Raw genomic sequence first — 16,982 nt, forward strand, 5'->3', positions numbered from 1 at the left:
GGAAGAGCTTGATAAGGATTGGTATAGGTTCTTCTTTTTATGTTTGGTAGAATTCCCCAGTGAAGCCATCCTTTCATGGACTTTATATGCAGGGATTTTTTAAAAAATATTGCAGAATCTGTTTTACTTCTAGTGTGTAGTGTGCTCAAATTATCTGTTTCTTCTTGATTCGGTTTTGATGCACACTGGGTTTCTAGAAACTTGTCCATTTATTCTAACCTCTCCAATTTGTTGGCATCTAAATCTTTGTAGTATTCTCTCTCTTTTTTATTTCTACAATATAAGGTCTTATTTCTCCTCTTTCTTTTTGTTTACTTATGTCCTCTCTTTTCTTCTTGTTTAGACTGGACAAAGGTTTGTCAATTTTTTTTTTTTTACCCTTTCAAAGAAACAGCTCTAGGTTTTCTTGATTTTTTAATCCCTATATATTTCCTCTCTGATATTTATTTTTTCCTTCCTTCTGCTGACTTTAGGTTTTGTTTGTTCTTTTTTCCTTAATTCCTAGGTGATAGGTTAAGCTATTTACTTGCTTTTTTTTTTCTTTATTTCTAAGGAAGATCTGTATTGCTATGAAATTCCTGCTAAGAACTGCTTTTACTTCATCCTGTAGATTTTATCTGGTTGTGTTTTCACTGTTATTTGTCTCAAGGTATACAATTTTTCTTTGATGTCATCATTGACCCATTGTTTGTTTTAGTAACATATTATATAGTCTCCATATAATCATGCTTTCCTCATTTCTCTTTCCATGTTTGATTTCTAGTTTCATGACCATGTGGCCAAAAAAGGTGCTTGAAATAATTTATTTTCTTTTAAATTTGTTGAGGCTTGTTTTATGCCCTAGTATGTGGTCTATTCTAGGGAATGTTCTATGTACACTTGAAAATTTATATTCTGTGTTTTGGGGGGCTGTAATGTAATATCCTGAAAATATCAGTTAAGTCTAACTATTTTAATATATCATTTAGGATCTCTGTTGCTGTATTGATTTCTGTCTGGAAAATCTGTCCATTGATGTCAGTGGGGTGTTAAGGTCTCCTACTATTACTGTGTTTCTGTCAGCTTCTACCTTTATTTCAGTTAGTATTTGTTTTATGTATTTGGGTGTTCCTATATTAGGTGCATTTATGTTGATGAATGTAATATCCTCTTCTTGTATTAGCCCTTTTATGATTATATAATGTCCTTTTTTATCTTTCTTTATGGCCTTTGTCTTAAAGTCTTTTTTGTCTGACATGAATATTGTGAGCTCCCACTTCCTTGTCATTTCCATTTGCATGAAATACCTTTTTTTTAATCCCTTCACTTTCAGTCTACATGTGTCCTTTGCCCTGTTGCATGTCTCACACCAGCAACAAATTGTAGGTTCTTGTTTGTTTGTTTTTTTAATCCAATCTGCCACTCTTTGTCTTTTTTATGGGAGCATTTAGTCCATTGACATTTAAAGTAATTATCAATAGATATGTATTTGTTTCCAGTTTGTTTTGTATTTCATCTTTCATTTGTTTTTCCTTCTTTGATTTGATGGTTTTCTTTTGTATTGTGCTTATGCTTTCTTCTTTTTGGTTTTTGTGAGTCTGCTGTATGTTTTTTATTTGTTTTACAAGTATATTAACCTCTTCCTATAGCTGATGACACTTATTTTAGATTGGTAGTCATATTAGGCTCAAATACATTCTAAGAAAAATCTACATTTTCTTACTTTCCTCCCCCACATTTTGTGATTTTGATGTTCTGTTTCACATCTTCATGTTTACTCTTTTGCTGTTGATTGTAGTTATCATTGCTTTCACAAAAAAAAAAAAAAAAAAAAAAAATTAAGTCTATGTACTGGATTATTTAAGTGATTTATTTTCCAATTGTGATTTTCTTTTTTTTTTTCTAATTTACTTGATTTTTTATTTAGAGAAAATTTTCAATATATCTTCTAGGATAGGCTTAATATTACTGTATCCTTTTAATTTTTGCTTGTCTAAGAAATTCTTTACCTCTCATATTCTAAATGATTATTTTGTTGGGTAGAGTATCCTAGGTTGCAGGTTTTTCCCTTCCAGTACACTGAATGTATTTGGCCACTTCTTGATTTCTATGGAGAAATCAACTGATAGCCTTATGGAAATTACTTTGTAATTAACTCTTTTTCTCTTGCTGCCCTTATAATACTTTCTTTAACTTTTGCCATTTTAAATATGTTTTTGTGTAGATCTGTTTCTATCTATCTAGTCTGGGACTGTCTGTGCTTTCTGTACTTAAATATTTGGTTCGTTCTTTAGATTTGGGAAGTTTTAAGCCCTAATTTCTTCAAAAACATTTTTATTTCCAATTTTCTCTGTATTTTCCTGTTGGGATCCCCATCATGTATAGATTGGCACACTTTATATTGTTCCATAGGATCGTGATTGCTTTCATTTTTTTTTTTTGTCCATCTGCTGTTCTGATTCGGTGATTTTCATTGTTCTAACTTCCACATCATGTATTCATTCTTCTGCCATTTGCTATTTATTGTCTATGTTGTTTGTTGTTCAGTTGCTATGACATGTCAGACTCTGGCAACCCCTTGGACTGTGGCACATCAGGCTCCTCTGTCTCCCAGAGATTACTCAAATTCACATCCATTGAGTTGGTGATGTTATCAAAACATCTCATGCTTTGCTAGCCCCTTCTTCTTTTGCCTTCAGTCTTTTTCAGCAACTGGTCTTTTCCAATGAGTCAGCTCTTCACATCACTTGGCCAAAGTATTGGAGCTTTAGCTTCAGAAAGACTTTAGCTCAGCTTTTGCCTCAGAAAATAGGTTTTCTATTTTTTCTTGGTTCCTCATTAGTCTCTAGTTCACTTTTAGAGTTATCTACATTTCTATTGATAGTCTTTCTTAATTTCTTCAGAATTTTCATTTCTTTCTTTTTGAACTCAGAGTCTAATAGACTGAAGAAGTCTGTTTCATCATTCTTTCAGGGGATTGCTCTTGATCTTTTGATTAGGAGTGGTTTCTGTGCTTCTTCATTTTGCTTATATTTCTCGTACTCTAGGAATTTAAGAGAAAGAGTTATCTACTGTGGTCTGGCAAGGCTGTTTTTATATGGGAGTGTCCCTATGTCAATTGTGTGAGTTTAATGTTTTTAGTGTGAGACTGTTTTTATTACCATTATGGATGCCTCCTGCATCTTTCCTCAGTGTGTGCTGGTGGCTATCCCATCTATAGGGGGTATGCGTGGTGTGGTGACCAAAGCCTGCACTTGATGTTGTGTGGAGCTTCTTCTTTGCTCTGTGGTTTCATAGTCCTCTCAGAGAAAGGGCCTGCTTCCCAGTTATTAGAGTCAGTTCAGTTCAGTCATTCAGCCATGTCCGACTCTTTGTGACCCCATGAATCACACCATGCCAGGCCTCCCTGTCCATTACCAACTCCCAGAGTTTACTCAGACTCATGTCCATTGAGTCGGTGATGCCATCCAGCCATCTCATCCTGTGTCATCCCATTCTCCTCCTGCCCTCAATCCCTCCCAGCATCAGAGTCTTTTCCAATGAGTCAACTCTTCGCATGAGGTGGCCAAAGTACTGGTGTTTCAGCTTTAGCATCATTCCTTCCAAAGAACACCCAGGGCTGATCTCCTTTAGAATGGACTGGTTGGATCTCCTTGCAGTCCAAGGGACTCTCAAGAGTCTTCTCCAACACTACAGTTCAAAAGCATCAATTCTTCGGTGCTCAGCTTTCTTCACAGTCCAACTCTCACATCCATACATGACCACTGGAAAAACCATAGCCTTGACTAGATGGACCTTTATTGGCAAAGTAATGTCTCTGCTTTTGAATATGCTATCTAGGTTGGCCATAACTTCCCTTCCAAGGAATAAGTGTCTTTTAATTTCATGGCTGAAATCACCATCTGCAGTGATTTTGGAGCCCCCAAAAATAAAGTCTACACTGTTTCCACTGTTTCCCCATCTATTTCCCATGACGTGATGGGACCAGATGCCATGATCTTGGTTTTCTGAATGTTGAGCTTTAAGCCAACTTTTTCACATTCCTCCTTCACTTTCATCAAGAGGCTTTTGAGTTCCTCTTCACTTTCTGCCATAAGGGTGGTGTCATCTGCATATCTGAGGTTATTGATATTTCTCCCAGCAATCTTGATTCCAGCTTGTACTTCTTCCAGCCCAGCGTTTTTCATGATGTACTCTGCATATAAGTTAAATAAGTAGGGTGACAATATACAGCCTTGACATTGCCGGGGTCCAGCCCCAGTGGATCCAGGGAATTTGAAGGGGAGACGGCTTCGGCAATCAGGAAACAACAGCTTATTTAAATGTTAATTAAAAATATAAAGAGTGGTTAAATAAGGATAGCTCAGTGAGGAAATTCAGGGGAGAAAAGAGGCTGAAATAAGGATAGCTCATTGAGGAAATTCAGTGGAGAAAAGAGGCTGAATAATTCAGCCAGAAGGTGACAGAAAGAACGACATGGGGCGACCAAGTTTCGGTGAATAAGGCCCACACTTTATTTTCCAAAGTAGTTTTTGTACCTTAAGTTATGCATAGAGGATAATGGGGGAAGAGGTAGAGTCATGCAGTAAGCCAGGCTTTCTTCCTGCAAACTTATCATATGCAAAAGTTTAGGTGATTTGCATCATCTTCTGGCCCGGAGGCCTGTTAACATTTTAAGATCCTTTCTTCAGAAAACTCGATTTTCTCTAAAGGTGTTTAGTCAGGCGCCACCCTCCAAAAGCATTAGATAAAGTTGCATTCCTATAGGGCAAAGGTGTGGTGGGCTATAACAAGAAAAAGAATTAACTCAAGGGTCCAAGGTTACAAACATTAAAGCTACTACTTACACCAATTATATTAATACACTGCCAGGGACACAGTAGGTAAGGGATATGGAGACTTAGCAGCAAATATTGGCCCAAGAAGTGAAAAACCCTTCACCAATACAATTTCTAATCAATCTTTTAACTGCTCAAAGGAATCCGTATTTAGACAGTTTAGAACATCTCATGCTTCTCACAGTTGGGAGGTTCTGAACAATCACATGTGGCCGGAAAAATCTATTCAGGCAGGCTAGAGGACTTCCAAAGGAGTTTGTAGGTTGAAACACTGTCACACCCAGGAATTAACTCGAGCTGTAAGTTAACTCTTTTTTTTCAGAGAGAGGTAGTGGGGGACAGCCTCCCATAAAGTCAGAGGTGTAGGTGAGAGCACAAAGCAGAAAGTAGGCAGACTCTGGTTTTAGGGGTAGATGCTCGAAAATTTCCAGGGGGACTCCTGAGGCTCGATCCTGCCTTTGCGTATGCCGAGCCTCCTTCCTCATGACCTTTGCCACGGGTGGAGCTCCTCACCGCAGGCTCCCGGCATGACATACTCCTTTTTCTATTTGGAACCAGTCTGTTGGTCCATGTCCAGTTCTAACTGTTGCTTCCTGAGCTGCATACACATTTCTCAGGAGGGAGGTCAGGTGGTCTGGTATACCCATCTCTTTCAGAATTTTCCACAGTTTATTGTGATCCACACAGTCAAAGTTTTGGCATAGTCAGTAAAGCAGAAATAGATGTTTTTCTGGCACTCTCTTGCTTTTTCCATGATCCAGCAGATGTTGGCATTTTGATCTCTGGTTCCTCTGCCTTTTCTAAAACCAGCTTGAACACCTGGAAGTTCATGGTTCACGTATTATAGTAGAAGTCCCCATATCTGTTTCTGAGCTGCAGTGTAGGCAGACCTGGAGCTCTCCCACTGGGAGAGGAACCATTGAGTATTCCTGTGCTAGAACTGTCCACCAAGGAGTGGGTTCCCTGGTCTAACCTGTCACCTATTGTGTGGGCTCATGAAATACTGTTTTGGCACTATCCTTGGCTCTGCATCAACTATGAGAATGCAGGCAATCAGCCCTGGTGTCCTCAAGACACTGTGTTCATAAAGCCACCATCACAGATCCATAGCTGCAGATCAACTGAAGTCAGATTTCAGGACTATAGTAGTTTCTCATGGAATATTATTCAGCCTTATAAAGGAAGGAAATTCTGAAGCATGCTACAACACAGAAAAACCTTGAGGTCATTGTGCTAAGTGAAATCAAACAGTCACAAATGACAAATATTGTATTATTCTACTAATGTGAGGTACCTAGTGTAGTCAATTCATGGAGACAGAAACAAGAGAGAGGGTTACCAGGAATTGCAAGGACAAAGGGGAGGGGAGTAGTTGTTTAATAGGTACAGAGTTTCAGTTTTGAAAGATAAAAGGAATTCTATGCCTGGATAGTAGTGATGGCTCTATGACAATGGGAATGTGTTTAATAGCACTGAACTGTACACTTAAAGTGGTTAAGTAGAAAATTTTATGTGTATTTTACCGCAATTAGGGCTTCCCTTGTGACTCAGCTGGTAAAGAATCTGCCTGCGATGTGGGAGACCTGGGTTGGGAAGATCCCCTGAAGAAGGGAAAGGCTACCCACTCCAATACTCTGGCCTGGAGAATTCCATGGACTGTACAGTCCATTGGGCACAAAGAGTCAGACACAACTGAGTGACTTTCACCACAATTTAAATTAAAAAAAAAAAAAAAAAAAAAAAAAACCCTTTCAGGAAAAATGGGAAGAAATTTTCAGCACATAAAATCTGTATTTTAAGATTCTCTCTGTCTATTAGATTCATCACTTAGTGATTATGGATGGAAATAAATTGATGATCAAAACCATGCACAGGAAAAAGAAATACAAAAAGGCAAATGGTTGTCTGAGGAGGCCTTACAAATAGCTGAGAAAAGTAGAGACCATAAAGGCAAAGGAGAAAAGGAAAGATATACCCATTTGAATGCAGAGTTCCAGAGAATAGCAAGGAGAGATAAGAGAGCTTTTTTAGGCACACAATCAAAGAAATAAGGAAATCAACAAAATGGGAAAAACTAGAGATCTCTTCAAGAAAATTAGAGATACCAAGGGAACATTTCATGCAAAGATAGGCACAATAAAGGACAGAAATGGCATGGACCTAACAGAAGCAAAAGATATTAAGAAGAGGTGGCAAGAATACACAGAGGAACTATACAAAAAAGATCTTTATGACCTGGATAATTGTGATGGTATGATCATTCACCTAGAGCCAGACATCATGAAGTGTGAAATCAAGTGGGCCTTAGGAAGAATCACTATGAAAAAAAAAAAAGTGGAGGTGATGGAATTCCAGCTGAGCTATTTCAAAGCCTCAAAGATGATGCTGTAAAAGTGCAGCACTCAGTATGCCAGCAAATTTGGAAACTCAGCAGTGGCCACAGGAGTGGAAGAGGTCAGTTTTCATTCCAATCTCAAAGAAGGACAATGCCAAGAAATGTTCAAACTAATGAACAATTGTACTCATTTCACATTCTAGCAAAGTAATTCTCAAAATCCTTCAAGCTAGGCTTCAACAGTACATGAACCTTGAACTTTCAGATGTCCAAGCCAGATTTAGAAAAGGCAGAGAAACCAGAGATCAGTTGCCAACATCCACTGGATCATAGAAAAAGCAAGAGAATTCCAGAAAAACATTTCCTTCTGCTTCATTGGCGACACTAAAGACTTTGTGTAGATCACAACAAACCGTGGAAAATTCTTAAGGAGATGGGAATACCAGGCCACCTTATCTGCCTCCTGAGAAACCTGTATGCAGGTCTAGAAGCAACAGTTAGAACCAGACATGGAACAAGAGACCAGTCCCAAATTGGGAAAGCAGTATGTCAAGGCTGTATATTGTTACCCGGCTTATTTAACTTATACACAGAGTACATCATGTGAAATGCTGGACTGAATGAAGCACAAGCTGAAATCAGGATTGCTAGGAGAAATATCAATAACCTCAGATATGCAGATGACACCACCCTTATGGTAGAAAGCAAAGAGGAACTAAAGAGCCTCTTGATGAAGGCAAGAGTGAAAGTGAAAGAGGAGAGTGAAAAAGCTGGCTTAAAACTCAACATTCAAAAAATAAAGATCATGGCATCTGGTCCCATCACTTCATGGGAAATAGATAGGGAAACAATGGAAACAGTTAGAGACTTTATTGTGGGGGACTCCAAAATCACTGCAGATGGTGACTGCAGCCATGAAATTAAAAGAAACTTGCTCCTTGGAAGAAAAGCCATGACTAATCTAGACAGCATATTAAAAAGCAGAGACATTACTTTGTCTACAAAGGTCTGTATAGTCAAAGCTTTAATTTTTTCAGTAGTCATGTTTGGATGTGAGAGCTGGACATAAAAAAGGCTGAGCACGGAAAAACTGGGGCCTTCCAACTGTGGATGTGGAGAAGACTTTTGAGACTCCCTTGCTCAGCCAGGAGATCAAACCAGTCAGTCCTAAAGACAATCAGTCCTGAATATTCATTTTGGAAGGACTAATGCTGAAGCTGATGCTCCAATACTTTAGCCACCTGTTGTGAAGATCTGACTCATTGGAATGACCCTGATGCTGGGAAAGATGGAAGACAGGAAGAGAAGGGGACAACAGAGGATGAAATGGTTGGATGGCATCACTGACTCAATGGAAATGAGTTTGAGTAAACTCTGGGAGATGGTCCATGGGGTGAGAGAGTTGGAGGTGACTACATGACCAAACAACAAGAAAAGCAAAATGAATTTAAATTCCCAAGATTTATGTTTTGATTGTACCCATCTCTGAAATGGGCCAGATGAAATTAGTTTTGGAAATAATTAGCACGTCTGCAAAGTAATTTTATGTCCTTGGATGAAAGTATCTATAAATGTACCCTGTTGATGCTTCTTGATAAGAAAAGTTTGTATGTGTGTGTATATAAAAGTACTCTATAAATAAAGATATAACACCGATTGATTCTTGGCTCTGCAAGTAATATTTTGGCAGTACATCTGAGCAAAGACTAAACATCCCTTGACATCACCAGGTTTTGGATTTGTTCCATCAGTTTCCATCCTACGTTAGGGCCTGCTCTAGGTACACACTCCAGAGAGTTGGCTTACAAAACATTATTAAGCTTTGTATCCACCAACCATTGTAAATACAGAACATTTATATGCTTTTATCTCCAATGTACAGTATTGGTTGACTCAAGAGAGAGAATCTGAAGAGATCTTGCAATGTGTAAAAGGTCCAAGAAAGTCATTCAGGAGGCAGCCAGTGATAGAGTGTTTAAAAGTGTAGATCAAGTATCAACATGACCCACATTTTTATTTCTGCTCTGCCTCATATGACTATGGGGCCTTGATGAAGTCATTCAGCTTCTAAAGTTCATCGTCCTAGTCCTTAAACCAGTTCTAGGAATTACTGCTGCACAGATTTGCTGTAAAGATATAACTGGATAAGAAAACAGTTGTGGCCCATTTCTAGTTCTTAGGAATCCTCAGTCAGTAGCACCTATTACTATCCTTAAGGATCAGGGCATTGAACTTTCCAGTGTTACTTCTAGTTAAGTAAAAAGAGTAACACATTCTGGACTGATATTGCTGCTTAATTTCTGTTTATATTTTTATGGTTTGGGGTGATTTTCTTTACATTTATTGTTTATAGTGTAAAGCACATTGTTAATTTAAATGTAAAGAGTGAAGGGAAAGAAAATTAGCAAAATAGGAGTTTTAGGGAAAGGCAAAACAGAAAAATCTGTCTTTTCAATAAGGAACAAGAGGAGAGACTATCACTTCCTTTTTATCTTTTGATTTCTGACTCCCATCTCATAACATTCTTTCCTGACCGCCACCCTGTACCCACTTACACTTTCCAGTCCCCCATGAAGATCTCTGGTATTTTTTTAGCCCTCCTCACATTCTTGACTATTTTCTTCCTCTCCTTGAGGACAGGGCCTCTGTCTCTAATTTCTGCTGCTCTAGTGTTTGTTTCAGGCCCTGAGAGGTTACATAGGTATTGATAATAATCCCTAACATTTGTGGAGTCCTTAGCTCTGGGCATTGGTGATGGACAGGGAAGCCTGGCATGCTGCAGTCCATGGGGTCACAAAGAGTTGGACACAACTGAGAGACTGAACTGAACTAACACGTTTTAACATGTTCCCTGGTGCTCAGTTGTTAAATAATCTGCCTGCAGTGTGGGTGACTTGGGTTCGATCCCTGGGTTGGGAAGACCCCCTGAAGAATGGAAAGTCTACTCACTCCAGTCTTCTGGCCTGGAGAACTCCATGGACTGTATAGTCCATGGGGTCACAAAGAGTTGGACACAACTGAGTGATTTTCACTTTAACATGTTTTACCCTCTTTCTCTACCATCTCCCACTTTTTGCTCAAAAGAATTCTATGGTTATCCTTATCTTACAGATTTTAAATCTGGGGCACTGGAAACTTAACTTACCAAGCAGCAAAGCCTGGACTTCAATTTAGAGAGATTCCAAACTCCAGAATCCAGCAGGAGTCCTGTCTCAGCAGGACAAAATCTGATACTGTGGTTACTTAAAGTTACTTGTCTCAGAGCAGAAAACTTAGGATCCTCTTCCCCCAAACAAATAGGAAGCAGTGATCCTTGTTTTCTCAAGACCTTGATTTAGGAGTCCTAGCAAGCTGAGCTCACACTCTGCAAAGGGGGAGCCCAGAGCTGTTTCTTTGAGTTGCCCCACTTAGGTGATCCAGGTCTGCATCATCTTCCCTGACTCCCTCTGCCCTGTGATCCTGTTAGCAGCAGCAGCTTCCAGGATGGTCTCTCTCTCCCCCATCACTATTGACCCCACCATGAACAGGTCAGAAATGGGAAGATGTGATAGCAACAAGGACTTGCCTAGGAACCAGAGGCAGGGGAGTGGTGACATAGACCGTCAGTCCTGGAGTTTTAGGGGGAACTTTCAAAGACAAATACTGTGTAATCTTAGGAAGGTACTCCTCAATTTGTGTTCAAAATTTCAGTAAAAAGCAAAATATGAAAGTACTTCTTAGATAGTTTCCTTAAGTGAAACAGGTATCTGAAGTCTGTGCATCCTTTGTGTTCAGAATGTGAAGCAGTTAAGTATATTCCCCAGAAAGAACACCAAGGTGAGATTGTATTTAGGGAGTAGCTGCTTATCTGAAAGGATCTGGAAAATGAATTTCAAAACTTCTTTGGATGATATTCTACACATAGAACTCCTTATCCTATTGGTACAAATAAGATGTTTTAAATTGAAGTGAGACTGCTTGTGAATTCAATATTTATGATTGTAGCCTAAAGGTTGGCACAGATCAACAGCATCTTTATTGTGGTTACATAGATTTATTTTTATGTTCGATGGGTTTTTTTTTTTCTTCTTCTTCTTCTTTTAAATCAAAGCAAAAGCTAAGTATTTTTTACACAGCCCGTTCTGCTCTTTGGTATTTCCATTCCCTGAGTTTTCTTCAGTAGGTTGAAGAAGGTGAATCAGAGTTGTTCTGACTTCGCTGATATATTCTTGATATACTTTAGTAGAGGACAGTTTCTTGCTTTGGGACTGAAATGATGAGGATTAAGACTGTGCTTTATCTGCCTTGTTTGTAACCCACTTGTATGATTTTTGTCTGGGTCCTGGGTCATTTTAACCTTCAGTTAGTGGGTAGGGTGTCTTTTCAATATAGTTTATAGTCATTCTTCCAGCAGCATATACAAAGGTCCAGTAAGACTGAAGTTTTCTGTCTGCAGTTGTGTTGAGGGGTTATCAATTTATTGCACTAAACGCTCTGATTCAGAGTGGCTATTTTTGGGTCACATGTAAAATGACCTTGTGTTATGTTTGTAACAAAGGAAAAAGTCAGTACTGAATATGACACAATGAATTACATTTTAAAAAGTATAATCTTTAAACCATAATGAAAAAAGTTTTGAAACTAATGTTTCATTTAAATTGTTACATTGAATAAGAATGTTTTCCTGACTGTTTTGCCAGCCAACTCTTATTCAATGAGGTTTATTTGTACTTTCAGGAAAAAAAAAAAAATGTAGTATATATTTGCATGAAGGTTGTGTGTCCTACTGTTGCAGGAAGGGGGACCCCTTCCAGGGCCTGAAACTGGGTTCTTGTCTAACACTCAGAAATGAATTGTCCGAGGAGACATATGTGCTGACAAAGCAAGAGATTTTATTGGGAAAGGGCACCCGGGTGGAGAGCAGTAGGGAAAGGGAACCCAGGAGAACACCTGTGCCATATGGCTCACAGTCTTGGGTTTTAAGGTGATGTGATGAGTTTCTGGGTTGTCTTTAGCCAATCATTCTGACTCAGAGTCCCTCCTGGTGGTGCATGCTTTGTTCAGCCAAGATGGATGCCAGAGAGAAGGATTCTTGGAGGTGGTCAGACATGTGGTGTCTCCTTCTGACCTTTCCTGAATTCTTCTGGTTGGTGGTGGCTTACTATTTCCATGTTCCTTACCAGGACCTCCTATCCTAAAATAACTCATGCAAACGGTTACTATGGTGCCTGGCTAGGGTGCACAGTGTCAGTCAGTGTGCTTGCAGGTAGTAATGAGGTTCTGTGATGCAGGTCATCTGACACACAGGTGAGAGAAATGGGGACCAGCTGATGCAGAGTCAAAGGTAATCTCTACATAGACAGAGGACCCTTCAGTTCAGTTCAGTCGCTCAGTTGTGTCTGCCTCTTTGAGACCCCATGGACTGCAGCACACCAGGCTTCCTTGTCCATCACCAACTCCCAAAGCTTGCTCAAACTCGTGTCCATTGAACTGGTGATGCCATCCAACCATCTCAACCTCTGTCATCTCATTCTCCTCTTGTCTTCAATCTTTCCCAGCATCAGGATCTTTTCCAAGGAGTTCTTCACATCACATGGCCAAAGTATTGGTTTCAGCTTCAGCATTGGTCCTTCCAATGAATATTCAGGACTGATTTCCCTTAGGATGGACTGGTTTGATTTCCTTGCAGTCCAAAGGACTCTCAAGAGTCTTCTTCAACACCACAGTTCAAAAGCATCACGTCTTTGGCCCTAAGAGAAGCCGTGCTGCTAAGTCGCTTCAGTCGTGTCTGACTCTGTGCGACTCCATAGACGGCAGTCCACCAGGCTCCCCTGTCCCTGGGATTCTCCAGGCAAGAACACTGGAGTGGGTTGCCATTTCCTTCTCCAATGCATGAAAGTGGAAAGTGAAAAGTGAAAGTGAAGTCGCTCAGTCGTGTCCGACTCCTACCGACCCTACGGACTGCAGCCTACCAGCCTCCTCCATCCATGGGATTTTCCAGGCTAGAGTACTGGAGTGGGGTGCCATTGCCTTCTCTGAAGAGAAGCCTTAGGCCCCAGTAATTGACATTCTGTTTGCATGCGTGGAGATGTTTCATTCACAGATGTGGAAAGATTCAAGATCCTGGGAAGACTTTTACCAGTAGAGAAAATAGCCTGCTTTATTCTTCAGTGCCAGTGTGAAACTATTTAATAGTTCTGCTTTGAGGCACAAACCTGAAAGGTTATGGCTGTGAGCTGTGAACGGTGCCAGTATTCTTGGCTTCCAGAGGAGAGAATTTCAATCCAGGACCAAAGACAACCAGTTTTGACCACTCAGAGCTTTTGTGTAACAAAGTTTTTAAATGTAACAGGAATATAGAAAGCTTCCAGCAAAAGGTGCTGGAAGGGAGGGCCTGGGAGAGTACCCCCTTGCTAGTCTTTAGCAAGGCATTATATATTGTTAGTGAGCTGCTAATCATAGATAAAAGAAACACAAGGCTGGCTGAGAGAAATGCACCAGGCTCCTCTCCCATAACATACATCCTGAGAGAGCATCTGCAGGAGGGGAGCAGTCTCTCACTGAGGTATCTCTGAGTGAGATAAATTGTACCCATAAAGCAGTTGATGTTAGTTTTTAAATAAAAACAGGTTTCTAATAAAGATACATTGTTTCATTAACATAGCTTAAGACAGGATATTCCCATGAGCAAGATATACTGTTTTGCTGAGCGGATAGTAGCTGGAGGTTTGAAAAAGTTAGTTTTAGATAGTCCCCATAGCAACACAGGATTTGAGAAACCTCCTGCTATGCCAAGGAATGTGCCTTTTTGCCTTCTCCCCATCTTTGGAGACCCTGGCCTCCATACCTGCCTGACTATTAACCCTTTCAAACCTCAACAAATCATGCTCTTGGTATTTCCTAGTATCATACCAAAATTGACAATGTATCTAGTGCTGTTGGTGTAAAATTTATCAAATAATTATATCCTCATTTTTTTTTTATTAGGTAGGTATTACCAGTGAGGCATTGAAAACAATCAAATCTTCCTTTCTGTTCTTCAGGTTTTTCTTAAGGTGACACACCTCAGCATTCTTTTGTTAATGTTCAATGGTCCAGAGGATATTTTGCAGCACAGTTTATACAACTGAAAATTATTTTAGAGATACTGTTTTTGTAAACAGGCATTTACAATCTTATTATTAAAGATTTTAATATAAATTTATTTATTTTAATTGGAGGCTAATTACTTTACAATAATGTATTGGTTTTGCCAGACATCAACATGAATCTGCCACGGGTGTACATGTGTTGCCCATCTTGAACCCCCCTCCCACATCCCTCCCCATACCATCCCTCTGGATTTCAGTGAATTTTGATTTTGTTCATTTTAATTCTGTAAGTACTGGAATAAAATGGATAAAGTGGACTAATAACATTTACTATTTTGGGTTATTTAGGAGCCTGTTTTATTCACGGGAACAATGAGGAAAAATCTGGATCCTTTTAATGAACATACAGATAAGGAACTATGGAATGCCTTAAAAGAGGTAATTTATTAAATGTTATTAGTTTGTTAGCATCAGTATATGTGTGTGTACATTTATAGCACTGCAGGCAATTAAAGGGGAGCTTATCCATGTAACTGACTTTGTTTACCTCCTAGCAGAATATTGATGACCTGTGTATTGATTTTGATGAAAAGCAAGAATATAATGCCTCATATTTCCACTTTAGCTTTTCCCCTAGAATCCAAAGCAACTAGACACATTACTTTGTCTTTGTGTTGTATTATATTCAGTTCCACAGCTGTGTTTGACACATTGGGACTTCATGGACTGCAGCATGCTATCCTCCCTGTCCTTCACTATCTTCAAAGTTTGCCCAGGTTCATGTCCATTGCACCAGTGATGCCATCCAGCCATCTCATCCTCTGATGCCCTCTTCTGCTCTCAATCTTTCCCAGCATCACGGACTTTTCCAATGAGTTGGCTGTTCGCATCAGGTGACCAAAATACTGGAGCTTCATGTTCAGCATCAGTCCTTCCAATGAGTATCCAGGGTTGATTTCCTTAAGATTGACTGGTTTGATCTCCTTTTTGTCCAAGGAGTCTTCTCTAGTACCACAGTTTGAAGGCATCAATTCTTTGGTGCTCTACCTTCTTTACAGTCCAGCTCTCACAGCCATACGTGACCACTGGGAAGACCATAGCTTTGACTATAGCAGAGCACTAAATTAGATTTTTAAACTATGGGTTCAAATTCTATTGGTGACCTAGTGAATAAATTACCCTAATTACCCTGTAATATTTATTGTATTCCTCTGGTATTAGGGAACATCTACTAAGTGAAGACAATAATAGCTTTTCATTATTAACTGAAAGATAAATGAGATGATACTACTAAAACAGTGTGATGTTTCATAAGTGTTTATAAGGGTAAATTATACAGTTTGAATGTGATAATAATTATATATTGACTGCTATTTGAATGCTGCAGAGTAAATGCAAGTAACAGAACCCTAGAGCTTTTGTGATGTTTTTATAGTTTTAAGTTCATTTCTAGAAGATGTTCTATTTGTGTAGTGTTTCCCTTTGGACTACTTCTTTGAATCTCCTCCCCATTTCATGAAATGGATTTTGAGTGTTAAGGTGTTGTTGGTTGGTATATTTTAATATAAATTATTTTGTGTATTTGCCCCAGTTTTTTAAATTGATTCTAAGCTACTTATGGCAGAAAATGTATCTCAACCTTTAAACTATAGACAGATTTTAAACCTTCATAGGACTTAGCTTAGTTTTCTGCTTTTAAAAAGCAAGTATTTAATAAATGCTTAATGTTTGATTGATCTCTTCAGTTCAGAGAAGCATGGCTTATTTCTCTCAAAACAAAAATGTTTTTTGTTTTTCTCCTACAAATCCCAGTGACACAGTGTTGTTGTTTTGAATTGGTACTTTTTGTCATTTCGTGTCACCCTTTCAGGGGTAGCTCTCAAACCTGTAATACACAGATGAATTTGACTGTGAGCAAGCTGACTTGAAGGCCTGACAATCTCCTGCCAATATTTCTGGTTTCTGAAGGATTTCAGCACTGAGTCTCACACACCCACCCTGCTTTCTATCAACTGTGAGGATTTTATGCTCTTAAATCAGGTTGATTGCTTCACCTTCTACTTGAGAAGCAGTGGACCTCTGATTCCATTTAAGTCAGTGAGTCTTTCTACAGTGAAATTCTAGAAGAGAAGAGGTAGGAAGAGCAGTTAACCATCAAATGTAAAGGAAGATGGGGGGATCCACTTCTACTGGACTCAGAGGAAAGATTTAATGATGAAATTAGTACACACCTTTCAAAAAACTAGGAATATTGGTAACTTATTTTCCAATTTGTTTCCAAGCCTGAGATCTCTCTTCACAGATCCTCCAATAGTAAAATTACTATAGAATTTTAGAACACATTGTTCCATGGACAGTGAAGAAACATTAATTGGAAGATAAATCCTTTGAAAAGCTATCTTAGAACTTGGATCTAACTTCTATTTAATTCATCTGTAGGAGCCAAAATCAAAATAAAATGTAGTAGCCTATGAATTCTAATAATGATGAAATGCTGGAAGTGGTAGACAATACTAAGATCTACCCTTAAATAAAGTACATTTGGAAATTTCTGTAAATAGAAATAAACATGAGTTTATTTCACAAAGTGAAGTGTGTGGTTTTCATATGCCACTTCCAGAAGTGGTCCTGTTACTTTAGTGGTATCTCTTAGGGAGGAATCATCCCATCATTGTATTTCTCTAGGAATTGTTCCTTTATAACTTTTATGTGATATTCTAATTTTTAGAATATCTACTAAATCTTTCATTGATAAACATG

At 38.9% G+C, this 16,982-nt stretch overlaps 1 protein-coding gene across 1 annotated transcript in view; it reads left to right on the forward strand.

Annotated features, from left to right (window-relative positions):
- LOC129624645 (ATP-binding cassette sub-family C member 4-like) overlaps positions 1–16,982 on the forward strand; it is a 198,503-nt gene that overhangs the window by 145,620 nt on the left and 35,901 nt on the right. The window contains exon 27 of the mRNA XM_055542799.1: positions 14,571–14,660. Coding sequence (XP_055398774.1) covers positions 14,571–14,660 — 90 coding nt within the window. The remainder of the gene's footprint in view (positions 1–14,570; positions 14,661–16,982) is intronic.

The sequence above is a fragment of the Bubalus kerabau genome, chromosome 12 (assembly GCF_029407905.1).
Source record: "Bubalus kerabau isolate K-KA32 ecotype Philippines breed swamp buffalo chromosome 12, PCC_UOA_SB_1v2, whole genome shotgun sequence".
NCBI lineage: Eukaryota > Metazoa > Chordata > Mammalia > Artiodactyla > Bovidae > Bubalus > Bubalus kerabau.